Source organism: Bolinopsis microptera, chromosome 1 (genome assembly GCF_026151205.1).
Source record: "Bolinopsis microptera isolate Bmic1 chromosome 1, MBARI_Bmic_1.0, whole genome shotgun sequence".
NCBI lineage: Eukaryota > Metazoa > Ctenophora > Tentaculata > Lobata > Bolinopsidae > Bolinopsis > Bolinopsis microptera.
The window spans coordinates 22,919,033-22,946,230 of record NC_087072.1 but is presented as its reverse complement, the minus strand read 5'-3'; the positions used below and the strand labels follow the sequence as shown (position 1 = coordinate 22,946,230).

The following is a 27,198-nucleotide window of genomic DNA, read 5'->3' as shown; positions in this document are numbered from 1 at the left end:
CTTAACAGCGCCTGGGTCCGTTCACCAACTGTGCTAATGTGAGTGGCGGTGTGGTAAAACCCATTTGAACAGCGTGAATATTTATCAAATATAAGCGCGCTAGCTGCTAGCATACTTGTATCATTTAATTTTTAATCAAATTTATTCGGATATATATTTATTGATTATGTATTGAATTGGTGATAAATAATAAAATTGTCTTTTCTCAAAAAAAAATTGTCTTTTCTCAAATGCCTTGTTTATTCTTTGAGTTAAGTCCAAGTTAACTTTGAAGTTTATTTTCTCAATAAAACACTTATTTTTTAGGATATAGGATGAAGATCAAGTTTAACTCCTTCGATGTTGCATGCATTGTCAGCGAACTTAAATCAAAAGTTCAAGATCTGCGTGTTATCAATGTCTACGACATAAACAACAAATCATATATCATCAAGTTTGGACAAGAGGTGAAATCGATGTTGTATATAGAATCAGGTTCTAGAATTCATTTGACTGCCTTTGAATGGCCAAAACAAATGATACCTTCCCCATTTTCGGCTAAATGTAGAAAAGTTATGAGGAACAAGAGGTTAACAAGTGTCTCTCAAATTGGTTGTGATAGAATTGTAGATCTGAAGTTTGGAAGTGAAGAGTTTTCTTCCCATTTAATTATTGAACTTTATGACAAAGGAAACATATGTCTTTGTAACGATCAGTATATGATCACTGCTATATTAAGGACAAGAGAAGATGAAAAGGAGGATATCAGATATGCAGTTGGTCATTTCTATCCTTTTGAAGTTTGTCAGACTTTAACAAGTCCAAACATGGAAATTATGAACAGTAATACAAGTGACATTAAACCCAACACACAGCTTAAGCGGTGGCTTAATTTCATGTTTCCATATAGCATTCCCCTCATAGAACATTGTTTGAGAGAAAATGGTATGGATGCTAACGAGAAAATCAATGAAAGTAGTGTCTTGGACAATCTTTCCCAAATTCAAAAATCAATGGAAGTTGCACACTGCAAGTTTAGTTCTCTTCCGTTGACATTAAAGAGTGGATTCATATTCTTCAAAAAGGTTAAAAGCAGTGCCACTGATTCAGTAATGGACGAATTTCATCCAATTGTGTTTGATCAGTGCACATCAATGGAATCGAAGGAGTTTCCATCATACAATGATGCTATTGATGTATTTTTCTATGAACAGGAGACCCAGAAGATTGAAATAAAATCAGTGCAGAAAGAAAAGAATGTCATGAAAAAGTTAGAGAATATCAAAACTGATCATGAAAATAGAATAAAAGTCTTGAAAAACGTGCAAGAAGATTCAGCCAACAAAGCTTATTTGATAGAAGTTAACCTAGAATGTGTTGAAGAAGCGATTAATACCATTCAAAATCTGGTTGCTAATCGTCTGTCCTGGGAAGAGATAGATGAACTGGTTCAAGAGGGTAAAGAAAGTAATCACCAAGCAGCTCTGGCAATAAGAAAAATAAACTTACAGAACAACAAAATGACTATGTCACTTAAAGATCCATTCGAAGAAGAGGTGGTTGCTGTTGATGTTGACATAGATTTGGCTATGGGTGCTTACAGCAATGCTAAACAGTATTTTGACCAGGTGAAACAGTCTGCTGTAAAAGAGGAAAAGACAATCCAGTCATCTGCTGTTGCTCTGAAGAATGCTGAAAAGAAAACTCAGGCAACAATAAAAGATATAAATATTGTAGCATCAATAAAAAAGGCAAGAAAGATGCTTTGGTTTGAGAAGTTTTTGTGGTTTATAAGTTCAGAAGGTTACATAATTATAGGTGGTAGGGATGCCACACAGAACGAAATTTTGGTAAAGAAATATCTCAAGAAAAATGATTCATATGTTCATGCTGATATTCATGGTGCCACATCGATCATTGTTAAGAACAAGTCAAGTGATCCACTACCACCAAAAACCATGATGGAAGCAGGATGTTTTGCTCTTTGCCAAAGTTCAGCATGGAATAACAAGATTGTTACAAGTGCATACTGGGTTCATGCTGAGCAGGTTTCTAAAACTGCCCCAACTGGAGAGTACTTAACCACTGGAAGTTTCATGATAAGAGGAAAGAAAAATTACCTCCCCCCAGCACAACACATTCTTGGCTTTTCTGTGCTATTCAAAATCGATGATGAAAGTGTGGAAGAAAGAAGAAAAGTTTCTCAGGAGCCATCTTTCCATAACAACGACAAAGTTGAGATTAAAATTGAAGCCAAATTGGAGACTGATGTGCCAGAAGAAGCAGATCTTGAACTAGAACAATCTGATCCTGATAGTGATGCGAATGAAAATACATTGATCAATAAAGGTGATGAGGATGTTCTTGAGGAACTGTTTGATAAATACAATCTTCACATATCGGCAGTGCCGGAACCAGAAATAGAGCAGTCTGAATTCACTGAATTCGTTGGAACTGCCCACAATCCTTCTTACAAGAAGAAACAAGAACCAAAGAAACCATCTCATGGAAAAAATGTTTCTGAACCAAAGAAGTGTGATAACCGGCCTAAAAGAGGGCAGAAGGGGAAGAAAAAGAGAATGGAGAAGTATGAAGACCAGAGCGATGACGAGAGAGAGGCAATGATGGCTTTATTAGGGTCAGCTGGTAATAAAAAAGGCAAGGGTAAGACTGGGTCTAGTAACTCTAAATTGAAGTACCGAGCTACATCGACTGCCAAAAATGTTGTTGCAGGATACAAAGGGGAAGTTGAGAAAGTAAAGCTTAGTGAAGCAGACAGGGTATTGCAAACATTGACCAAAGACTTAAAAGAAGAAGAAGATGAAATTGTAGAAGTAAAAAAAGAAGCCAATGAACCTGACAACACTGATAAAGAAAATGTTGCAAAAACTATGGGCACTGAAGATGTTCAACCCAAAGTACAGCCATCGAAACCTGCTCCAACATTAGAAATTGACTTAAGTGATAACGAGGATGAGCCCATTGACATTCTCGATTCTCTTGTACGCAACCCATTACCTTCAGACACTATTTTATTTGGAATTCCTTTTGTTGCTCCATACAATTCCATGTCGTCTTGTAAATACAGAGTGAAATTGACACCTGGTGCAACTAAGAAGGGGAAAGCATGTAAGACCATTCTAGATATGTTCACTAGAGACAAAAATGCTTTGTTACAAGAAAAGAATGTGTTCAAGAGTTTGAAAGATGTTGATATGACCGTAAATATTCCTGGTAAAGTTAAGATTTCTGCCCCAAATTTGCATGGACACGGGAAGAAATGATTTTTGTTTAAGTTATTTGATTGCCAAAACTGTGCTGATATTATTTTTAGTTCTTATCATACAAGCAATGCAAATGGTATCATATTGATATATTTTGTTTTTTAAAACTATTTGTGTTATAATTTAAAGGCTTTTATCTCCACATTCTAATTATTGTTGGCTCCTGTTTTCTAAAATTAATTGATAACCCTCATGTTTCATGACTATTGGAAATTTCTCTGTATCGAATCAATCTTGTCCTCAAATACTCATTACATTTTGATATCTGAGACATGTAGCATGCAAAATTTTATTTCAAATTAACTGATATCTGCACATTTCAAAGCTAGGGCAACACTCCTTCAAGAACATGTCGAATAAATGGGAAGTAGCTGGCAAGAGCAAGAAAGCTCCTCTCAGTAAGAAAGCTGCTAAAAAACAGAAGAAAGAACTGCCTACTGTTGCTGCTGAAGAGGAATCCTTCGAAAACTTTGGCATTTCTAGTGAGTTACAATAATATGTACTTACAACCTACCTATATGCAGATATTGTGACATATTATATGATTTAATGTCCAATGATCACATCGTAGACTTTTGTACATCGGATACTTTTGGTAAAATTCTAATGTCATTGTCCGATATTTTAAAATTATCTCTCTAAAAAGAAATAGCTAGAAAAATGGGCATCGTGCCAAAATGATAATCAATGCTTATTTCAGATCCCCTGAAGGAGAGTAAGAACATCTACACGCTCATGAAAGACGAGTCATCAGACCAAGATGAAAAGAAGCGTTCAGATAACAAGGAGAACCTGATAACTAAGCCGCGTATCTCTGGTAAACTGAAGCCTAAAAAGAAGGGCTCTCCTGTTGCCCAAGTGAAGAGAGCCGAACGTGAGATCTTGTTGGAACAACTTGAGTTGGTGAGTTTCTCGTCAATTAACTATTGTGTCACTTAATTGTGCTAAAAATGCGAACTATTTTAAAACAATGACATCTACTATGGCTATGTACAAAGGACTAAAAATTCGTGTGTAGTGAAACTACAGCAGGGGGGGGGGGGCAAAAGTCAGTGTGCTAACGTTGGGTCTTATACCCCCGCCGTGTTTTATATTTGAGAGTTGTTGCTTTGCAGATGGCATACTGTACCTACTTCCTTTTGAAAACCCGAATATTTTAGACCACGCCCATTCAATATTAAAACACCTATATTGTTCTCTCTGAACATGCTGAACGCCTAATTTTATCAGAGACGGTAGATTATTAAATGTTGCATCTGATCTGAAAAAAATGACGAAGTTATCAAATGACGAAGTTATCAAGCATTTTGTGTATCTCGTTAACAAATTTGAATTTGTGACACCGTGACACGACACCTTAATTAGGCACCCTTAATGAACAAATAACAATTCCCATAATGTTTAACGGGGTCACCTAATCACTTGATTAGGTAAACCAATCACTTGATGACTTGATCACACGTAATGAATAAACTCGTTATGCTTCGTATCTCGGTCATCTGAGAAGCTACGACTCTAATTTTTTCAGGACAAACATAATTCGAATGGCCAAACACAATTCAATAAAATTTAGCTCGATCCGACTATCCAAACTATCAAATAAATGCGAAAATGTACCTTCATTTGAAAAAAATGAGCATGAATATTTTTCGATTTGACAAATTCCTCGAACCAGTGTAGTGGTGATAGTAAGTCATACCAGAAAGAATTAGTTCAATTGGGCACTCAGTGACTGAGCTATTAAGGCCACCGTTTGCACACTGACTTTTGCCCCCCCCCCCCCCTGAATGTTGAAACTTGCACTCTTTCTGGTATGACTTGCTATTATCACTCATTCAAGAAATATATCAAATTAAATAATAATTGATGAAGATGTTCATTTTTTCGAATGATAACTTGATAAATTCGTCGTTTTGAATCCGTTTCCAGCCATCTGTTCAGATCATATTCTATAGATCTCATAAGGCCGAAAATGTAGATGGTATACTATAGTGTTTAGTAGGGAGCATCACGGCTCTTGACAGACAAAGTGAAACATGGCAAATGACTTGCGAAAACTTAATGAAATAATCGACGTTTCGTCACTCATTGGCCTTAAAAGTTGAATTACTAAGATTACTGATTATAAAGTACAATTACAAGGGTCTCTCTTAAGTAGACGAGCCTAATTATGAGAACTAAACAAGTAAGTAAGATGGAGCCCAACTTGGCTACAATTGCACGGTAGTTTAGAATAATATGCTGCTCTAAAAATAATACATCCAAACGAGAGGTTCAAATATTAAGTTCCAACAGAATTATGCAGTAACCAGAGCATAATTCTGTGCTCATTGATCACGTGAATAGCATGGGTACGTGACTCGTTTAGGCGATGTTTTAGACTGCGTTCATTTGTCTGTGAAAGTAACCATCTGAACTTAGTATCTAAAATTTGTTTTTCGCGATCAATCAGCGTATTTAACCATGCAATCCGATCTTAAAACCATTCTCATTTCAGATTGATATCAGTGATATGAAGGCGCTGATAGGAGATGTTAAAAAACGTTTTCCCAATCACCCTCGAGTTTGGCTGAAGGACATCCAGTCTTACTTCCACATGAAGATCACTCTTCGGGAGAGCGATTCAGGTAATACTTTGACAAAGTTTATTTTTAATGTTTTGAATGGGTTGTAATACTTTGATATAGCAAAATAAATTCATTGGCTGACTAATAATATGAGTTACACTATTTAATGCCAAACTCTCTCTCTCTTTATAGTATCCCACATAGAGTATTTAACAGTAAATGAACTTGTGCCAGGTCTGATGATGTATGAAAGTGCCTACCCCTACAACATGGTAGAGACGGAGCTGCAGGACTTCATCTCTGGCATATTCAAAGAGATTCCTGACAATGTTATGACTGCTTTTTACACTGAACTGCTTGATGGACTTGCAAGGGATGTCAGAAATGGTAAGTAAAATAACTCCAGGAAATAATGTTTTATCATTATTCGATGACAGTTTCCCAAAGAGGCAGTTTAGAATCCAACTGATTGCACCTTGTCTTCTTTTCATGGAGCATCAATAATATTAATATGGATGTGGCCGGGCCCATAATAATTTGGCGACATTTTGATATGTTGAACCTCCCTAATCAATATACACGATCCTTATGACTGAGTGACGACCAGGTGCTGCTTCGAATACATAACACCCAAATCTTATTTGAACCCTCTTGTACATCATACGTCATCATACTTATGTAATTGCTTTGGCGTTGTTTTAGGCACCTGAAAGGATATCGATTGAGATATCGTTTTCATAATTTGAAAATAGGTTCAGACTTTAGAATGATACTCGTGCACTCGAATTTGACGGAAAAATTGAGCAAGATCACATATTAATTAAATCTCGCGATCACTGAGAATTTCGTGTGATAAAGGTCTGTCCTAAACTTCTGTACTATGTACTGTGTATCAGTGTAGAGGTCACACATAATTAACAGGCAGTTTCATGGATCACATGATAATCAGGCCTTATAAGGATAGAAATACTTCGTGTAATATAAAACTTCTTGTCACAAGTTCTATGCTAAACATATCCTGCAATTTTCAGATGCAACAAATTAGCTATGACTTATAACAAAATCGTGATCCTGCGACAAACCTGATATCATTCCAACTGATATCTTTCCAAACCGTATCTTAAAAATGTAGATCCAAAACTGCTATTCTCAGAACCCAGTGCTTAGTACTGATTAGTTAGCTAGGATCGCATAACTCTCCGTGTGTAATAACATATTATTATACGGGTGATGACAGAATCCCGTATGGTGTACAGTAATTGACAGACATATTTCTGACACTTTTCCCCGACTGGCTGAGGACGTGTCTTACAAACCCTCATAAATTAGACTATAAAGATTGGTTCATTTGTCATATAATTTTGATGATATGTTTACCTACTGTTTACATTGATTCTATGTGGGATATCCGGGTTGGACCTGTTATCTTTGCCCTTCCTTGCCTCATCTTCTTTCTTGGAAGTTGGTACCCCGAATTACAATTAAGTTTTCAGATAAATAGAAGTGTACGGTTTTTACACTAATGTTTGTTTCAAGTGCAACATGTGATACGGCAAGATTAAATTAATTTTTCGGTGGTTTTAAGTTAAGGGTTGAATCCACGCGTTATCGTGATTACCATTCATCAATCAAGATGTACTGTTTCACACTTTAGTGAGATTAGCGAGTCGGGCTTCCGAATACCATCTTAATGAGTGCTCAGATAATGTGATAGATGAACCTAGTGTTTGTTACAGAAAATGGAGTGATTCCCCTGACCAAAACATAAGCTACGGCTTCTGAAATGAACCCTTGGTTGAGGTTCACAGCCATGGTATGGTACAGTGCCACGTCAAGTCAAATTAAGACAATTACTTAAGGGCAACACCAGTACATCAACACAGAGGATTGCAGCCACCCAAAGTGGTACCACTCAAACCAGTCGCCCATATGGTATGGAGGGAGCCTTGTGGACTTAAAGGCAAGAGAAAGATCGCTAAATATGTGATTTTAGAACCGGTATATTATGTTTTGCAGGCGACAACTTTTTGTCAGGATAGTGGCTAATTATGCGTTAACTAAAAATAGCACATCTGCTACATATAAATGATGATGATGTATGTATCTTTTGTTTACAACTAGCAAGCTCAATAATATCTGTTTAGATTGTGATAATAATAGTACATTTAATAATACATTTACACAATGGCTTACTATTTTAATTATTTACGCTGCAAAAAGTTTGGCATAAAGAGGTGGAATGAAGTGGCTGCTTAATTTCATATTATATATCGACAAGATGATTAGGTCATATTTTTGATATTAAGTTAATGTTAAGTTATTGCAGAGGATAACTTGACACGTGGATTAAGGAATTGGCACTTCTAGAGCCGTTCTTGATTCCTCGTTTTGGAACATACGAAAACTTTCTGGAAACATCTAAAAATGCTCACTCTCATATCTCGTTCTCTCTCTTTATTTTCTATGACGCACTTATTATTATTTATTATTAAACAGGATCGTACACACAAACATTATTAAATTAATACAGTAAAATCCCGATTTACTTTAACTTTAAAGCATGTTAGTTAGATATCGTTCGATGGTAATTTCCTCAGAAATGAGGTCAATATGAACTTCCACTAAGGTTCAATATTTGCAGGAGCGTGTGGGTACCATCACAGAATACTACTCCAATGCATGGCACACAGTTGTCCTAAGACTGTGCACAGTAAAGAGGTCACCAACAAGCTACAGCACCTGATAACAGACAGTGTAGCCAGGACTAAAGAGTGTGTCGCCATGCTCTGGTGTCTTCAGATGGTACCGAGGAATAAACTCGACACTAAACTCAAAGGTACGTGACTTTCGAAGTGTTGATTTTAATTTTTTTATTCGAACGCGATCGAACTTTGGAGTTCCACTTTATGTAGTGACTCGATGAAAAACACAAGATGATAAAAGTTGTTAATTATGATGCAACGTATTATTTTATCTTATCTGTGATGAAATCACACTTTGCTCTATTTCGACACTCTACAAGATCCAGGCTAATCCATCTCAGATATGAGTCTACTAAAGATTGCGAGAGTTGGATGGCGCGATTTAAATCAATATAGTGAATGGTATCGGTTATTCGCGCGGCGTGATCGCGCGTTTTCTTATTCGCGTCATTCATGATGTGGCATAAGTAAACGGATTCAAAATGGTATGAAAATTTGAAAAATGCCCCTGAAAATCGCCAAATAAAAACATTCTGGATTTTATTGACCAAATAAACGTTTATATTAATCAGACCTTTTCAGTGTGGTTCACGTGGATGTTACCGATCTTACAGACTCATAAAACAGAACGACCAGTTCAAGATTACATTTTGAAATGCCTCGAAAATGTTGTCAGGTATGTAATATGTATGATCTCATTTATCGCAGTTTCCTTTTAAAAAATCGATTTGCGATGACGTGATTCAAGGGCGTTCAGAAAAAACATTTAATGTCACTAACTTTAGTAAATAAATAAATAAATAAATAAAGTCAATTTTTACAGCACAGCAATATATATCTAAATATCAGATCCTCTGTAATCATAATGTATAAAAAAAGGAGCTTTTCTCTGTGCTGAAGGATGAATCAAGGCAGATCATGGTTCTGTTAGCAGGCCACCCTAGTTATGGACAATACATATATATAAAATAATTAAATTATAATTTTAAAATTGTGTCAAGATTGAACTAAAACATAACTCAGGGTAAAATAGACGTATTCCCTTCGTCAAATTAACTATTTACAATACTAAACTTAAACGAACTCCGGGTAAAATAAACGTAATCCCTTTGTCAAACTTGCTATTTACAATAAGTTAATAAATTAATACGGTTGAAAATTATTTCATATTCAATAACAATGTAGCATCAATATAATTGATACAAATGAGGAGCATACAGTGAGAATTGCACATAACAGGAGGACTGGAGGTATGGAGCAATAATGATTGACAGTGCACCTTTCCACTGATGTTCCTAATTTCCTGTAATAGCTTAATAGGCATGGAAATACTTTGATTGCAGGGGATAGATTGGATTCACTTATGTACTGAGATAACTTAACCGAAATAACATAACTGCCTAGATACATTGGCTAGTGTTGGGTGGGATCATGAATTTATCGTAAGAGTTATCCCCTTGGTAATTCTCATCAGTTAGCAACATATTCATAAGAGTTTCTTTGTATAACTTAGAAAATTTCTTAACGTCGTCACACTCTCTAAGGGACTTTGGTAATATGTTCCAGGCCTTAGTTCCTAGATAGTTAAACTCCTTGTGAGATCTTGATTTAGGAGTATAAAGATTGCAGTTTTCTGCCTCACGTGATCCACCAGAAATATACGAGAATTTCCCGATAAAATGCTTTGGACATGTTTCATTGATTATACGGTACATATATGAGCTAAGATGAACCTGTCGTCTCAAATGGAGAGGAAGCCATCCCATATTTTTGTATACATTAACCGACCTCTCTCTGATGTTTACATCTAGGGCTATTTTAGCAACCTTTTTGTACATGATATCTAACTCTCCTAGTCGTTTTTTATATGTTCTTGACCAGATGGTGTCTAAGTAGTCAAAATGTGGCAACATAAGTGCATTAGCAAACATCTTCCTGAACTTAAGAGGGAGAAGTTTTTTTGATCTATACATAGCACCAATTCTTTTGGATATCTTTTTCTTAATGTTATCAATATGTTCATTAAATGTCAATCTGCTGTCAACTATAAGTCCAAGGTACTTATGGGATTTAGTTTCACAGATTACCAAAGTAAGGTCATCACAAATTTCAACAAGGATGGCATCAAGGTTAGGCTTAGAGTCAAGGATCATTAGTTTTGTTTTTTCATTATTCAGGGATAGTTTATTAGCCTGAAGCCATCTGATAACTAATTTCAACTCTTGTTTGATGTTACCATAGTTTCCTCTAGATATATTGTCAAAATATAATGCACCGTCATCAGCAAATAGATAAGGTTTAGAAAATAGGCATGCATTAGGCAGGTCATTGATAAAAATGCTGAATAGAATTGGTCCTAATATACTTCCTTGAGGCACTCCAGAGTTCAATGAATGTAAACTGCTTATCCTACTCCCAACTCTAGTTTGCTGTAATCTATCTGTGAGGAAGCTCCTAAACCAGCTCAATGCAGTATCTTTTATTCCATAATGCTTCAGCTTTTGAATGAGAATATCATGGTTAACAGTATCAAATGCCTTTCTGATGTCCAGGAAGATAATTGCAGGATGCTTGGCACTGTTCTTAGCAGTAAATATACGATCAAACAGATCTAACATGAGATAAGTTGTAGAGTGATCTTTACGGAAACCATATTGATGCTCTGAAAGTATTCCCTTTTCATCAAGATATTGAGTCAGTTGGGAGTTCACACAAAATTCGATGCACTTTCCAAGAATCGGTAAAATTGAGATTGGTCGATAATTACTAGGATTCTCAGTATCACCATCCTTATGGATTGGGGTGACTTTTGCAACCTTGCAGCTGTTTGGCATGATGCCACTGGATAAACTCAAATTTACAAGATGTGTTAATGGAGCAATAAATGCAGGTAAAATTTGTCTAAACACTCTCAATGGTATATGATCATTAGTGGATTTGCTACAAGGGATACTTGCCACATAGTCTAAGATATTGGACTCAGTTATTTCAGTAAAGCTATTCAAGCTGGTCTCGTTGTCAATCTGCTCATTTTGTAGATAAGATAGAAATTCATTTTCATTTTCCAGCTGCACTTCTGCTTGGATCTTTGGACCTATTTCAGCAAAATATTTATTGGTGGTTTCAGCATCAAGGTTGTTATTGATATTGTTAGCTTTAACAGGCAGATTTGATGCTGTCTTTATCGTTTTCCATACACCCTTTAGATCATTCATGGCACACTTGGCTTTCAGTTCTGTTGCTAAGTTAGTCTTCCTATTAATTCTAGACAAATAGGTTGAATAGTTTCTCTGCCGTTTATATGCCATCCATAATGAGTCACATTTATTACAGTGTATAACACCATTTGGATGTATACGTCTGTTCTTGTTGTGTGTTAAAAATTTACGGTAAAGTTTCCCTTTCAATTTCTTACTTTCTAAAAATTCTGGAGATGGCTTATGGATGTAATCACTATGGCACTTAATTTGTTTAATTGGACAGAAGTGATCATAGTAGTGATCAATATGTTCGTTTAAACCATCAACTGCATCATTCAGACTAGTTGAATCTATTATTGGTCTATAATCACAGGTTTCCAAAAATTCTTTAAGAGCAGTAACATTCATTTTGCTGTGATCTCTTATTAGTAACTTCTTGAATTTTGAGGCCTTATGCACATTGAAATCGACAATGAACTTTACGACCTGATGATCTCCTATACAATCATCAAGGACTTTGCAGTCAAGAAACTTGGAGTAAGTGTTTGTTATGACAACATCGATTGTGGTCTTTGTGATTCTGTTTCCTAGTTTAGCAATGCGGGTAATATCCTGAACTACCTGTACCATTCCAAACATTTTCATTGTAATGTCTAATTTCTTATAGTTCATACTGCTGATGTTGTTTTGGTCTACATTTACATCACCCAGCCAAATAACATTCTTACTTCCTATACTCATCATGCAGTCTGTCATATAATCTAAAAATTTGTCAAGAGGACTAAACAACTCAGATCTGTAGAAACAGCAGATGAAAATATTGCAATCTGTAAGATGGATCCAAATAGCCTCGATTTGGTCATATTGCAAAACTAAGTTTAGTTGAATCATTTTAAACTTTATGTGCTCACTGATGAGAATGCCACATCCCCCATGACCATTGTCGTTAGGACGGTCTTTGCGGATAAAAGTAAAATTCTTGGGTAGGTTTAGACTGGCTGAGTCAATATCCGACTTAAGATTTGTTTCATTCAGGCATAAAACATCTAATTTCTCTTTCCAGATTAGATCTTGGATTTCAAGACATTTTGGCATACCTGTTAGTCCTCCCTGCATGTTGCAATGTCCCACTGCAAGCTTTTTGGCATGGTATGAAACTGTGATTTTACTAATGCACGGGTTAATGCAAGAACTGCTGTGAGAGCATGAAAATTTTTCCAATTTATGCTGCTATAAACTTGTCAGAATAAGATAAATTGCAGAACTGGCAAATTTGTATGAGATAATAACAAAACTTTCTAAAACTTCAATAAACATGAGGAACAATGTGTAATTATCCCTTATCTAGAATCTAGATGAAATAAATGTTAACAATCTTTCTGAAAATTCAAACTTGCTTATGGGCCCAATACTTCAGAAATTTAGCAAGTCGAATAACACCGCTTGTATTGAGGTGACAGTTATCAGATATTTTTGCAGATGGTCTGGCAAAATAAAATTCTTTCCTGAATCCACTTCTATTATAGTTAAATAAATTATGGGTGCTAATGTAATTAAAACAAGAATCTTTGCTACACATATCCTTAATAACCTTATTCAGCTCTGCCACAACATCATTGCGGCCTTTTGTACTCCTGGGAAGAATATTGAGAACATTAATTGTTGCATTCGGATACACTGACTTGAGATAATTTAAGAGATTACTAATGTCACCCGCTGCATCCTTCAGTGACTTTGAGCCAAAATAGACTGTGTTCACATTATTAGTTCCTGTCATAATATAAATAATAGATGGGGATGGAACGGAGTGTAGGTCAGTTTTTAGTTTATTTAACATTACTTTGGCATCAGCCCCAGGATAAAACAGTTTACTAGCACTAACAGTGGACGATGATAACTTGTCCGCATCAAGAAACCTGAACATAGAGCTGCTTATGAATAGGACAGACTTTTGTGAAGCTTTGGCTGGCTGTTTGCAAACTGAGAGTGCAGGTGAAGAAGAGTCTGTCAGTTTGTGTCCTGAATGAGGGATGGGTGGGGGCGGTGAACGCAGACCAAACTCAGTTGACTGAGTGATCCTAGGGGGCTTCATCAGTCTTAGGGTGATGCTGATCCGGGGTTCATCACACATTTCGTCTGGCAGTATCTCATGTTGAAAGTCAGCCTGAGACAATTTGGACATGATGAAGACATCTCCATGCTGAAGCTGCACAGAGCCCACAACTTCATTGCTGCCGTTTGATCTAATTTGCAGTGTTCTCGTCGCACCAAGTGAAATGGTTACAATATCAGAGTGTTCTACAATACATGATTCAGAATCGCTATGAGCTGGCATGAACTCTGCTCCAGTTTCATATAGATTGACGAGAATACTATTGTGTCTGAAATTGGGTAATATCACATTAATGTAGGAGCTGAGTTTAGCAAGGTAGGAATCATTGTGTACACTTTTTGGGTCATGTGTTGCACCTGAATACTCATAGGGAAAGTCACCAAAATAAACCGATTTCCTGTTTTTAAAACCGTGACTGAACTCAAGTTCTTCCATTAATAGATCAAGTGAAAATTTAGAGAATGGACCATCATCTAGTAGGGTAACTGGTTTCACTGGTGATGGGGAACAAGTTACAGATATATTCATTGGCCCCGGTGTTATAGGATCGTAGACAGGGGCAGGGACCAAGTTTGGATATTTGTCTCTGGGCTTAGGGGTGTTGATCCGTGATTCACCAGTAGCAGTAGATACAGGGAGATCAGACACATCATCCTCGTCTGCCATAACCTCGTTAACAACAATCTCACTGATAACAATCTCGTTTCCAACAACCTCCTGTGGAACAACCTTGTCCACGACATTGTTGTCAACAAACAAACTGTCCGATACAACATCTTCCACAACAATGTCATCTACATCAAACGCTTCTACTTGATTGATAACAACGTGTGACTGAGGGGTAATGGTTATGATCTCACATTCAATCTCCTCTGATAAGTTCGGCAGCAAATTTTCACACTTAAAACTCTGTTCTTGTATTTGAATTTGATCTGATATGAGACTATCATTGTACTGAGCAATGAGATCACTAGTTCTGATAATTTCATTCAATAAAGACAACTTTTTTTCTAAAAAGTCAATCTTGATGTCTTTTGACAGACAATTGTTACAGTTCTCTGATTTTTCAGACTGGAATGAAAAGTTCAAATGTTCTAAAGGGCGCTCACAAAAGTGGAGACTAATGTCTGAGCTCTGATTATTTGACATAGTTATATTATCAAGAGTTCAATGTTCAGAAGCACAATAAACACTGTAAACGCAATACCTTCAGTCCAGATAGTAGTTTTGATGAGAATAGTTTTGATGAGAAGGAGGAGGATGAGTAATCTTCAAGTACACTCACAGCAGTCCTTTGCACGTCAACACTTACGCTCGTCTATCATATCTCATACCTCAATAAATGTAATAGATTTGTAGTGTTGTAATTAGTTTGAAACATAATATTACAGTGAGATAAGTGAAAGCAACGAGACCATTGAGTTGGGCCCAAGTGATTTCTTCGGCTACTTCGACCTTGTCTTCAGTCCAAATATCAACCTGTTTCCGCATGTAAGTTTACATAAAAGCTTATAATCCTAAAAAGGAAGAGTATTTGGTCGTTTTGATACAATTCAAATGGCAAATCGATATTTGATTATTCATTGAACAATTATTATTGAGATCTTCTAAATGATTCATTTGCAGGTTCAAGTTGTGCTGATGGAAGTGTTAGATCTTGTTAAGTGTTTTGCGTTTTCTAGCAATTCTGATAAAAGACTTCGCTCATTCTTCCCTTCGCTGCTCATTAGGTAACACTCAATTGTGATTTTTGACCAATTATTTTGGTTTAACTAACTAATTTTGCCTGAAATTCTGAAGATATGAAACATTATTTTGAGACATTTCTGAACTTCTCACCCAATTTTAAGAGATGTTACCCAAACTGTATCATACGATTCTCTTGTGAAAATCATCTTCTAATGATCTATCTCTCTGCTTTAGGTTACAGCACTGCAGTGCAAAGCAGAAAACCGTTGCCCTCACGTATCTCTTGGAGTGCTTGCAGCAGGACGCTCAATGTTGGTTGCTATGGCAACAGATGTTTGGGAAACATCTCAACAATTCAGTGACATTGCTGGAACACATCCACGACAACTGGAACATCGTTGTTAAGACCGTGAATAGATATGCTTTCAAACAAACCCTCAGTACGTATCAAACCAAAATTAATCACTATGGTCATAATGGTCAACCATCGTCCATCAAATAAATAAAATGCTTAATATAACACTAACAGCACTACCAAAATAACTATTACCAAAGCCGACCATCATCTCCGAATAATCAGAGGCTGATGAAGTTGCCTATTTTTCTGATTTAAAGTATCTCCTGTAATGGTATAATATGTCAATAATTTGACCATACTTGGTCAAGATAGCTCTGACTCACAAAGAACAAATTGGCTTTATATTCGTAATATATTAATAGCGGGATCCCCAGTATCAAAATAACTACGATCTTTTAACAAACTTGGCTCATCTTATTCACAAACTCAATATTAAAGCGATACTTTTCAGACTATTTAGTGGTCACCCTGACCCCCAGTTCCGAAAAAACGAAAGTGAAAGAGAATCAGAGACGAGCCTTGGAGCTGTGCAGCGACATGATCCATGCTATCGGATCCCCTCTCAAGTAAGTCATCCAATTAAAACCTCTTATTAGGACTAATGACATGGACGAGTAATGTATGGCCAATTTTAAACTTCAGTGGTCGTTTGGCCCGACTTGGTCACAATTACACGTAATAAGTCGCGGTAAGACGATCAAAAGGTATGAAATGGTTAATAGAGCCTTACATCCTTATCACTACATCGTTCTAACGTATAGAAGGAAATTATGCAAGGAAATAATATTATTGCAAGTTTTATGCTACAATTCTGCAAGCGACACAATAACCCCCCTCTTCTAATTATAGTTGCAAGTATTCTCATTTACGAATGTGTTCCATGAGTATAGTTACTTGTACTACAGTATACAGTGCACTTTTTATTGTAGACTCTGGACTTAAGGAGGAAATAGTTACTGTATTGTCTGTCCGTATGTACAGATAGCTGCTTATTTTTACATCATAGCTCTGTGTAAACTCAGTTGTGCTGTGTGGTCAGGTTTACATGTAGACTAAAAATCATTTGTACTCTTCATACTAGGAAATACGCGTTTTCTTTGCTAGTTTTGTTATCATGCGGTAAGTTTCATGGGAAATACACATTCTGGTTTTGAAGCGTTGTACTTTATTTTTTCGTGCCCCATTATACCTAAATACCAGTCATCTGAAATGTCCCACTTACATCTTATATTGTTAATACGCCCACTTCTCTCTTGATAATACCCGTCAAGAAAGCAATGTCACTCTAATATCTTATCTTGTTTCTCATCTCGTCTGCCTCTCCTCCAGGGGCGCTCTGAAACTTGCTCTGTTGGTGATGGTGGTGGTGAGTGCGGCCTACATCCTTCACGACGTCAAAGAGTTCGGATCTTTCCAGGCATCACGAACTGGACGAATATACTCAGGCTTACTGCAACATGAGACTGTTGTTCACGTCCTCGGAACTGTCAAGGTAGGGACTCCTTTTATTGCTGTCTGATATTTGAACATTCTGTCCACGAGCAATTCTTCAACGTTTGATTGCTGTACATTCCTTAATCTCAGTTATTGCAGGAATACACTGACACGGTAAACAAGTATGGCATGGCTCACGTACCCTTACTTATGGAGTACATTTACACTATCTGTAACTCAGTGTCCTCAACCCTCGCCCTTTTCGCTGTCTTCGTTCAGACTAATGTCAATTATCTGATTGAAAATAGGGAAGAGATTGCACAACAGGTAATTGTTTTGATTGACGATGTCAATCCTTTCAAGCTCGTTCCTCAGCTACGATCTCGTAAGATCGAGAACCGTTATTTCGTGCGCCGCCCGGCCCAGTAGCTACAAGTTGTGGTGTTAAGAGGATAACTAATTAACAGCTCTCAAAATTATTGATTTTCGGCCACCAGCTATTATCCTGGCACAATTTATACTTAGCATTTTGAGGTAATAACGTTATCACATATTTCAAAATATGGTCCACTTCAGATGAAGGCTGCAGCAGTTGACGCAGGTGAGCGAGGCTACTCCCTCCTTAAATCTTTGGCAACACCGGAAAAGATAGAGTGGCTGGAAACGACCGTGCTAAAATACATGGAGTTATGTACGGAATATTGGATTTTGGCGTCAAGCCACCTGGTGCATGCCGCCACTGTGGGGGCTAACTCTGCAGTGGCGCTCTACGGCTCCGCCCAGGAGTACGTCGTTATCAACTTTATTGAGTGAGTTGTGAAGTCTCAATTTATTTATTTTAAAAAAATGAAATGAAAATATCACATTTTGTTTTAAATATTTCATATCTCCTGGGTGCATTCCTTTGTATTGTGCACTCTTCCCTATTTTGCAAACCCTTTCTTAAGCTTAGTCACACATAAAACCGCTAATTTATAACAACATTTTCATTTCAGTGAGCCGGTAACGCTCGAAAGGTTAAAAGAATGGGCTTTAACGCTCACCTCCTTCTTGCAAGTGAATGCAATCCATTACTATAACACAATCCGTAACGCCACCTTAGCGAACTGATTCCATATTTGAAGAGTTTTGAGGCTACCCTCGTTGCTGGGTAATCATGGGGGTTTTAGAGTTAATATGAGCCTAAGTAGGAGAGGTGCAGTTTAGGTCCGTAATTGTGGTCTGATTTTAAATTGTTATTTAGTAACGTCAGTTCAATCCAGATATCTAAATCTAGTCGGACAATGTTATTCGCTCAATACAATGAGACTTGACGATAAGTGGGGGCATTCAGAAGTGAGCGCATCTTTCTTGACATTTTCAAAGTTAATCCTACCTAAATTCTCTTCGCCGTAGTGTTACCATTTAGTCTATTACGGTCCTGAAACACCTTGTATTATATACTTTGTATTGTTTGATTTTCATTTCCTGTGGGACCTGATGAATTGGAAATGGTAGTGAAGTTTCGCTTTGATTTTTCGGTAACAAATATCGAGCATTACTTATTTTTTGTCGTGAATATTTTTATGTTGATTATAGTTTAAAAAGATTGGGTATCAAGTATTCAAGTGTTGCGAAGTTGCTAGAATATATATTTAGTAAATTAATTTGTTAACATTATAACAATGTATCATACCGAAGATGATGTGTATAAACTTGCGTCTTACATAAGTGGGATAATTAAGTTTTTTGACGGGGTGATCTATATCATGACTTACCGTGATTGTGAGACGACTTCAAAATTTTAATGAATAAAGAATTCTTGATTATTGTTGAATTGGTCGTTTTGAGATTCGATCAGAGTTGTATTAACACTGTTAGTGCAAATAATTGCTCTGGTGGGGCAATGAGATGTATATATTCTAATTCACAATTTGATTAAAACATGACTTTGTTTTCCTTTGCCCCTGAGTTTGATCTGACTTCACCGAAATTAATAAAATAGAAACAATTTTGGTTCCAATAACAAATAATATATTTGATTCACATAAAAAACATTAGTTCGTAGTATTGTCAATCATTTTTGTGCACACATAACTAATAACCATAATATTGATCATATCTCTTTTGTCTTTGGTAAGAGCTCTAGATTCTTCTCCAGTACACTCAGTGCTACTGTTGTTGAGACATCTCAGTCCACAGCAGCTGGCGATCCTTCTCCAGTACCCTCAGTGTGACTGTTGTTGAGACATCTCAATCCACAGCAGCTGGTGATCCTTCTCCAGTACCCTCAGTGCTACTGTTGTTGAGACATCTCAGTCCACAGCAGCTGGTGATCCTTCTCCAGTACCCGACGTATCTTTCTCTCAGCTCCGGTTTTCTACTTATCAGAATGATTGGGTAGATCAACGCATACATCAGGGGGAGTGTAAACTCTGCCAACCCAAACACAATCCCAACATTCACCCAAAACCGGTCACTGTGGACGTAATCAATGTGGTCAAAATGGTGCCAAACCATCACCAGCAGGAAGTAAGCTGCATTGCACAAAAAGAAAAGGACAGACACCCAAAAGACAGTGACTGTAACATGATTGGCTGTGCTGGAGATAGATGAAGAGGTTGAATTTTGTTGGAGCATCCCCTTCAAATATCTTATCTGAATTATCATGCAGATAAGGACAACAAGGGGGATGCAAATGAAGTAAAAAATAACATATATGTACAACAAGCAATTGTACTTGCTTTGGAGTTCTATTTTGTTATTAGACCTGGCACATTTTGATACTCCATTCTGGTCTGGCATGCAAAGCACCGCAACTATGGTGGGCAGTCCCGGGAAGTTGAAACCTTCAACGAGATAGCGAAAAACCTTGGTGATGAAAGCAAGAGGAATATTACTTTCGAAAAACACCAAGATTGCCACCATGTCTGAGATGTGCAGCAAGGTTATAACTGCACAGCAGAGAGCAAGGACTATCTTTAGACGCGAAGTGTTAATTCTGTCGAATGGTTTCACGAGTTTGACAGTCAGGGTGACGGTCATGGCTAGATTGAAGAGCTTAGACCAGTTGACCCCAGGTAGAGCAGTGACCATGTAGTAAAGCAAGCTCTTATACAGAGCTTCTTGTCCAACCAGTCCCATATTAACCAGAATACTCACTACTGCCATTACAATTTCTCCTTGTGCTTTCAGAATGTCCGCCATAGCGATACCCATGAATAAACCGGCTATTAATTTGGTTTTGTCCTTGTAGTAGTTTCCAAAGATGATTATGTTATGTACCACCACCACGATACCCAGAGTGATATTAACCGGGGATAGGCTGAAGAAGACTCCTTTGAAAATGAGCGTGTCCATCTTCATGGTAAGATTACTATTAGAGTGGCTCATGGTCCCTTGTTGTTACAATTGTTAATGTTAATGGTATATGGTGAGAATCCTATGAATTTTACAAATTCGTTTATTAATTAAACCGTTGATATTATGTATTATATTTAAACAAATTTATTTTTCTGGTATGCGTTGACAATTTGCCGTTCTTAGACAAGGACAGGGAAAGTGAAACCTACTTAGATCCGCTGAAAATCGGATGGTTATGCGACCTAACTTTTAGTTAATTAATTCAAACGGCAGATAATTTCTTAGATGAAGGAATAAAGGATGATCTATTAGTATTGACAGGATCTCTCTCTCTCTCAATCTGGATCCATTTACAATTTACAAACCAGAACAAGAGAATGTGTAAGCAAACTACTGATGAGCTTTCGTAACGTAGTAAACTGAAACAGTAAAGTATTCGGAATACTAATACTATTTTCCGCCCTACTACTGCAAGCGAGAGGGCTCTGGTAAAAGCAATGGCCTGATATAAAATCAGGCCACGTTTACGTTTTGTAGTTGTAATTTAGTAATCACTTTTATATCATTATTCTTCAGGCTCTACTCAGCTTCCGGTAGCTGATCAACAACCAATCATAATCATATAGTTGCCAGCTGATACCAGCAAACTATTCTGATGAGATCTTTTTTATATAAGGAACTGGAAATTCTGAAATTTAGGTCATTCTGTATTCTGTAAAACTAAAATGAAAGAAATCTTTGGAATCGAAAAAAAGCTGCTCAACAACCGTATCTTGTATCTACAATTTTTAAATCTGGCCCGGCCCTCTCTGTAGGGCCGGGGCGTTCACATATGACGTCAGTAAGATTTTGCTAATTTGAATAATTTCAACCCCCTCCCTCCCCCAGTCCTCCCCAGTTGCCAGCTGATACCAGAAAACTATTCTGATGAGATCTTTTTTATTAAGGAACTGGAAATTCTGAAATTTAGGTCATTCTGTATTCTGTAAAACTAAAATGAAAGAAATCTTTGGAATCGAAAAAAAGCTGCTCAACAACCGTATCTTGTATCATGTATCTACAATTTTTAAATCTGGCCCGGCCCTATCTGTAGGGCCGGGGCGTTCACATATGACGTCAGTAAGATTTTGCTAATTTGAATAATTTCAACCCCCTCCCTCCCCCAGTCCCATGACGTTAACTAACCGCATTGAACGACCCCCTTTAAATGACGTGATTATTTGAAAGACACCCCCATCAACAAACTAATAACTCTCCCGTCAGCCAGCGAGGGTGTTTTGAAATGCTGACATGACAGGGGGATACGGGTGTAAGCGCTTACACCCCCCCCCGCAGGGACAATTGATATCTGTCTTATTTTAACAGTTGGTCAACACACAACAGAGTTCAGTTCATCAAACTGCTGAAATCAAGCAAATAAGCCAAGTTTTACTGTCAACAAAATTGATTCGAAACAAAACTTTTGCCAAAATTCCGGCATTTCTGCTGACATCAGCACGGCTCATATTTACGTCTGGGGACCGCAGGCTATTATATTTATGTTCATAATCATTACCTGCAACCTGGGGACCTCAGGCTATTATATTTATGTTCATAATCATATAGAATAGAGATTCGGCGGAATGACAGGCTGAGCGCGGCCCAGTAACACGTGATCAAGACAGTTTTTCGCCAATATCTCGCCAGGGGAGCATTTTAACCCTATTAATATTATGCCATGGGGCCGGGGGTGATTCTGAATCAGCGTCCGAAAATACATCGATTCAAGTTGGTTTCAACTGTTGGGGGCCCTTTAAGAAAAATTTCGAAGATCGACTGTAAAGTGATTTAGTACGCTTGCTTTTTGTAGCGCAATGCACTACTGGGTCGCGCGCGCATCAAATAATGCATCTCGCAACCACGTATGCAGATCGGCGAGATGCGAAGGATTGACATCGTGAATCAAGCTCGCTTTGTTTAGTTGGGGGTCGTTCACATATATTACGTAATCAATATTTTAGTAATTTTGACCCCCCTCCCCCCTTCCGTAATCAACCGTAATCAAGACCCAACCCCCCCTCCTGACAGCAATATTACATAATCATGGCCTGACCCCCCCCCCCCTTGACTTTTTTTCCTAGAAAACACTTTTCTCTACTTTTCATGCTACCCTGATCATGCTATCCTGATGAGCCGAGGCCGAAATCATTGTTATGATATCCGGCCAAGCACCTTCTAAACTATTTACTATTTTAGCCGGATATTCGATCAATTTCTAAATTTTATCACTATCAGAGTGAAATTGAGTGGAATTTGAATTAAAATATTGTTGACATACGTTGCATGCCACTTTTCGCGCGCCGATATTTGTGATACGTAACATGTATCATAAATAGTGTCAAATAGTTATTATTCTAGAGGGTAAAAAAGAAAAGTTTGATTACGTAATCAACGACCGAAACCCCCCACCTGTAATCAACCGTAGCACTTGCCGTCGGGCAGAAGAAGGCGGCGCGCGCTACTTCGAAAAAATGTAAACGAGTAACATCCGTCAAGAATCACTCCCCATGACGTATGGTAAAAATGCTTCCCTTGAGAGTTATGGGCAAAAAACCGTTTTGGTCACGTGACAGGCTATAGTAAAACATGAATTCGATTGTTTAGAGCTCGGGTTGGGGTTAGTGGTTAGGGTTGTAGTAACAAGTAAGGGTTAGGGATAGCTTCGGGGTTATGGTTAGGGTTGGGTTTTGTAAAACCGTTTTGTACGGCTGCAAAACCATAAAAACCAAAGTCACGTGAAATTACCTTGGGACCTCAGGCTATTCATAAAAATTCGGCGGAATGACAGGCTGAGCGCGGCTCAGTAAGTAAAACATGAATTCGATCATTGTTTAGCATTTAGGGCTCGGGTACGTTGGGGTTAGGGTTGTAGTAATGGTTATGGATAGCTTCGGGGTTCTGGTTAGGATTTTGTAAAACCGTTTTGTACGGCTGCAAAACTATAAAAACCAAAATAAAAGTCACGTGAAATTTTTGGGCGAGCGAATTAGTAAAAGCCGCCGCCGCGCGCAAAAATGAAAAAGGGGTTAAAACGTGTATCAACCAACTCCCCATTCGGCTGCTGACGTCATATGGGGTCGTTCACATATTACGTAGCTGATACCAGCAAACTATTCTGATGAGATCTTTTTTATTAAGGAACTGGAAATTCTGAAATTTAGGTCATTCTGTAAAAAAACTAAAAGTAAAAGGAAAGAAATGTTTGGAATCGAAAAAAAGCTGCTCAACAACCATATTTACAATTTTTAAATCTGGCCCGGCCCTCCCTGTAAATAGTAGGGCCGGGGCGTTCACATATGACGTCAGTAAGATCAAAGATTTTGCTAATTTTAACCGCCGCCCTCCCCCATATATAACTTCCCCAGATATATGAACTCTAATACATAATATAACTCTGCGCGCACCCAAATTACGATCCATGATCGAACCTCCGTGATATTGAGAAAATAACTTTGCGGAGGTATTTAACACGTGAAACTGAATTCAAAATACGTACCAGATCGGGTCGTTTGACATACATTGCATTTGCATATTGGCCACTTTAATATTACTTTGCAACTAGCAGTGAATTTTAAACGATACCATTTTCAATAATAACAATCTGCTTTCGCTGTTTTGAGTGGGTCGGTCATATAATTGGTGTTTTGGGACAAAGTGAGAGTCTCCACTCAGTTTTTCAAACAAATAGTTGAAAACTAATTACAACACTACAAATCTGTAAAAATTTATTGAGCTATGTAACGTAATTGTAACGTCTCGTCCATGACAGAGGCCTGGGCGTTGGGCCGAAACGTCGACAACTATTTGTTTGAAAAACGGAGTGGAGACTCTCACTTTGTCCCAAAACATCAATTATACCATTTTCAGTTTGGACTTCAGACAGTTCACGAATCTTAGCATCTTCATGCAGTTTTCAAAGTTCCAAATGATGAAGGGTCATAAATTGATTAAATGTTAAAAGTAGACATGACTGCTCACAACTACAGCTACAGAGTACAGATTGAGATAGTTATTTTGAGTGGGGACTCGCTAATTTTGCTATCGACTTTTAGACTCCTGTGAGCTTAGAATAGCCCTTTATTATACCACATTCATTATTTACAATAATTCGTCTAATTTAGGTAACAGGGCTTCTAGCGGACACCCAAAGATCATGGAAGCGACAAAGATTGATCACTTCTTCGACGTACAACGCCAAATGCACTCCGTAGTTCAGAAGAGGGCAAACTTTGAACGAAATGCTGGTAACAAGCTAATTCACGTTAAACTGAAGGGCCACGAAGACATAGCAAACGAGTTTAAACGATTGGCTAGGTTAAAAATGAGTGGAACGTATTATGCGGTTAAGGAAGCTCAGATGCAATCGTTGATTACAATGGATGAAATACAGCCTTCTAAAGAAGTGCAGAGAAGAATTGAAGGAACTGAGAGAGAAATCTTTGGACTTCTGTCAGCAGAAAATGCAAAATCCGAAGTTGCAGGAGTAAACAAGCTCATAGAAATAAACATGTCCAACTGTCTAAAGGTTTTGAAAGAGAGAAACGACCAACTGAAAGCAAAACTCAGCGAATTGTGTAAAGTTGAAACGGAGTTCGGGAAGAACGATCACTACACTGGGGATGGGTTTTTGAAACGAGATGTTGGCACAAGAGATAATCTATTGGCAGAAAAGAAACAGCTTGAAGAGAAATTGAGCAATCTTGAGAAAGATGTACAGCAGTCCACAGCGAGTTTAGAGGAGAGCAATATGCAGCTTACTGAGGCGGAGTCCAAGGTAGAAACTTACAAAGGAGCGGTTACCAACAAACGAAAGGAGATACAGAAACAGAACTACGCGTCCGCGGATGCACGTGCTCAATCTTCTGCAAATCGGGATCTCAGAAATGAAGCCCTTTGTAGGGTTTTGCTACAGAGGAAAGCACTGAAGCTCGAATCCAAAGAGGATCTGAGAGTAGAAGCATCCCACTCCCTCCATTCAAGGAGAGAAGATATTGAAAAAGATTTGAATGAGAAGAGTGAGAAACTGAGGATGTTGAAACTAAAGGAAGCTGAACTAGATGCCATGGAAAAGGCGCTTGATGAGTCTCAGCAGACGAAGCAAGCTCAGCTTGAAGAGGTCATTAATAATGTCCAATATCAAATATAAAATTTTAAAGTATAAGTTTTAACAGCAGCCATAGGGCAGACGTTTGATTCGGTTTATGAAAATTTCCCATTTTACTATTCATAACTTGTGATGTCATCAGTAGATCAACTGGGCAAAGCGAACTAACCATTCTAATTTCAGGCGAAAGAGGCTAACAGTGTCCTTGACGAGAAAGTAGCAGGCATCAGAGAATGTAACGCTCGAGTAGCACGTGACTTGGAGACATGTCTCGAGGACGTGACCAACTCCATGGACGTGAACTGCACCGTCTGGAGGGACCGAGCTCTCAAGAACATATTCGACGCAGGAGCACTCGACGTTGCTATTCTTAAAAACGTGGCATTCTCCAACAAGGACAAGTACAAGTTCCCTCAGGAACAATACCAGATCGTTCAGTCACTGAAACCGGAGCTGGGAATGTTGCAGGGTGGTGTCGAGAACTTGCAGGACAAGATAAAGAACCTCACCTCGGAGATAGAGGGCCTGAACAACAAGGAGAAAACTATTGCCAAACAGCGCGAGTTGAACCACAAAGAGTTTCAAAATACCGAACATGTTGTGTCCCGAACCACCGGTAAATTAGCAAGGTTTGAACAGCTCCTCAAGTCTACCACTAAAACTACAGAGAACCAGCTAGAGCGTCTGGCTGAACTCCTTCCAAAAACGAACATTCTGGAGACAATGGAGGCGACTAAGAAACTCAACCTATTAGGACCCATTCTGGAGAGGGTTGAAGGATCGACTGAACCTGATGATGTTCTCAAGCAGTATCACACGATGAGAAAGGAAATATTGGAGAAGCCCGAGAAATACGCACCTGCAATGGCTTTCGAGTTTCTTCAGAGGGAAATGATGATACAAATAGCATTAGAAGAGAAACTTAATCGACAACTTGAACGTCTATAAACTCAATATAGTAGGTAGTGGACAGATATATACGACTCATAACATACGTCGTGTCTTACATTATTCTTTCCATAACTTCTTAAACATGTAATATGTTGGACATTAAACCTTATCATTATATTTAAGAAATAAATGCATCACTTATAGATAATATCATACTTTTCTGTTTTTTTTGTATTGTTAGTAACTAAATTTGTAAGTTGCCTTCTTGTTTTATTTCCATACAACGCGAACGTCTTTTACCGAAGGCAACAAAAATCAATATTCATAGTGATTGTAAAATGTAAAGGTGTATTTTTTTGTTTTTTGTTGTTGTTCAGGGAGCAGGCTTGCCACATAGGTCCAGGAGTAAAGGTGTAAGAATGATGGGGAGCGAGGTGGAATAGGTTGGTCCAAATTTAATAACATCATATATCCACCTACCTTCTGAGGTGGATAT

General features: G+C 37.8%; 4 protein-coding genes across 4 annotated transcripts in view; 3 read left to right on the top strand and 1 right to left on the bottom strand.

Annotated features, from left to right (window-relative positions):
* Positions 1–15,201, bottom strand: part of LOC134824991 (uncharacterized) — a 43,605-nt gene extending 28,404 nt beyond the window's left edge. The window contains exon 1 of the mRNA XM_063837037.1: positions 15,180–15,201. The gene's annotated coding sequence lies outside the window, so the exon portion shown is untranslated. The remainder of the gene's footprint in view (positions 1–15,179) is intronic.
* LOC134825041 (uncharacterized) overlaps positions 1–27,198 on the top strand; it is an 852,482-nt gene that overhangs the window by 540,904 nt on the left and 284,380 nt on the right. The window lies entirely within an intron of this gene.
* LOC134825889 (ribosome quality control complex subunit NEMF-like) lies at positions 305–19,037 on the top strand. Its single transcript, XM_063838080.1, has 15 exons — positions 305–3,260; positions 3,589–3,745; positions 3,964–4,166; positions 5,761–5,890; positions 6,065–6,217; positions 8,472–8,666; positions 9,115–9,208; positions 15,237–15,336; positions 15,472–15,575; positions 15,769–15,974; positions 16,344–16,458; positions 17,222–17,384; positions 17,486–17,653; positions 17,903–18,135; positions 18,322–19,037. The coding sequence occupies exons 1-15, from the start codon at positions 315–317 to the stop codon at positions 18,434–18,436; spliced, it is 5,082 nt and encodes a 1,693-aa protein (XP_063694150.1). The 5' UTR covers positions 305–314; the 3' UTR covers positions 18,437–19,037.
* Positions 24,829–26,962, top strand: LOC134822023 (myosin-11-like). Its single transcript, XM_063832858.1, has 2 exons — positions 24,829–25,823; positions 25,995–26,962. Exons 1-2 carry the CDS (start codon positions 24,861–24,863, stop codon positions 26,757–26,759), a joined length of 1,728 nt encoding a protein of 575 aa, XP_063688928.1. The 5' UTR covers positions 24,829–24,860; the 3' UTR covers positions 26,760–26,962.

Bases quoted from the DNA above. Each gene is read 5' to 3' on its own strand.
- LOC134822023 (XM_063832858.1), top strand. From the start codon at position 24,861: ATGGAAGCGACAAAGATTGATCACTTCTTCGACGTACAACGCCAAATG. The intron at 25,824-25,994 runs GTCATTAATAAT...TTCTAATTTCAG, and splicing joins AGCAAGCTCAGCTTGAAGAG to GCGAAAGAGGCTAACAGTGT.
- LOC134825889 (XM_063838080.1), top strand. From the start codon at position 315: ATGAAGATCAAGTTTAACTCCTTCGATGTTGCATGCATTGTCAGCGAA. The intron at 6,218-8,471 runs GTAAGTAAAATA...CAATATTTGCAG, and splicing joins TGCAAGGGATGTCAGAAATG to GAGCGTGTGGGTACCATCAC. The intron at 8,667-9,114 runs GTACGTGACTTT...AGACCTTTTCAG, and splicing joins ACTCGACACTAAACTCAAAG to TGTGGTTCACGTGGATGTTA.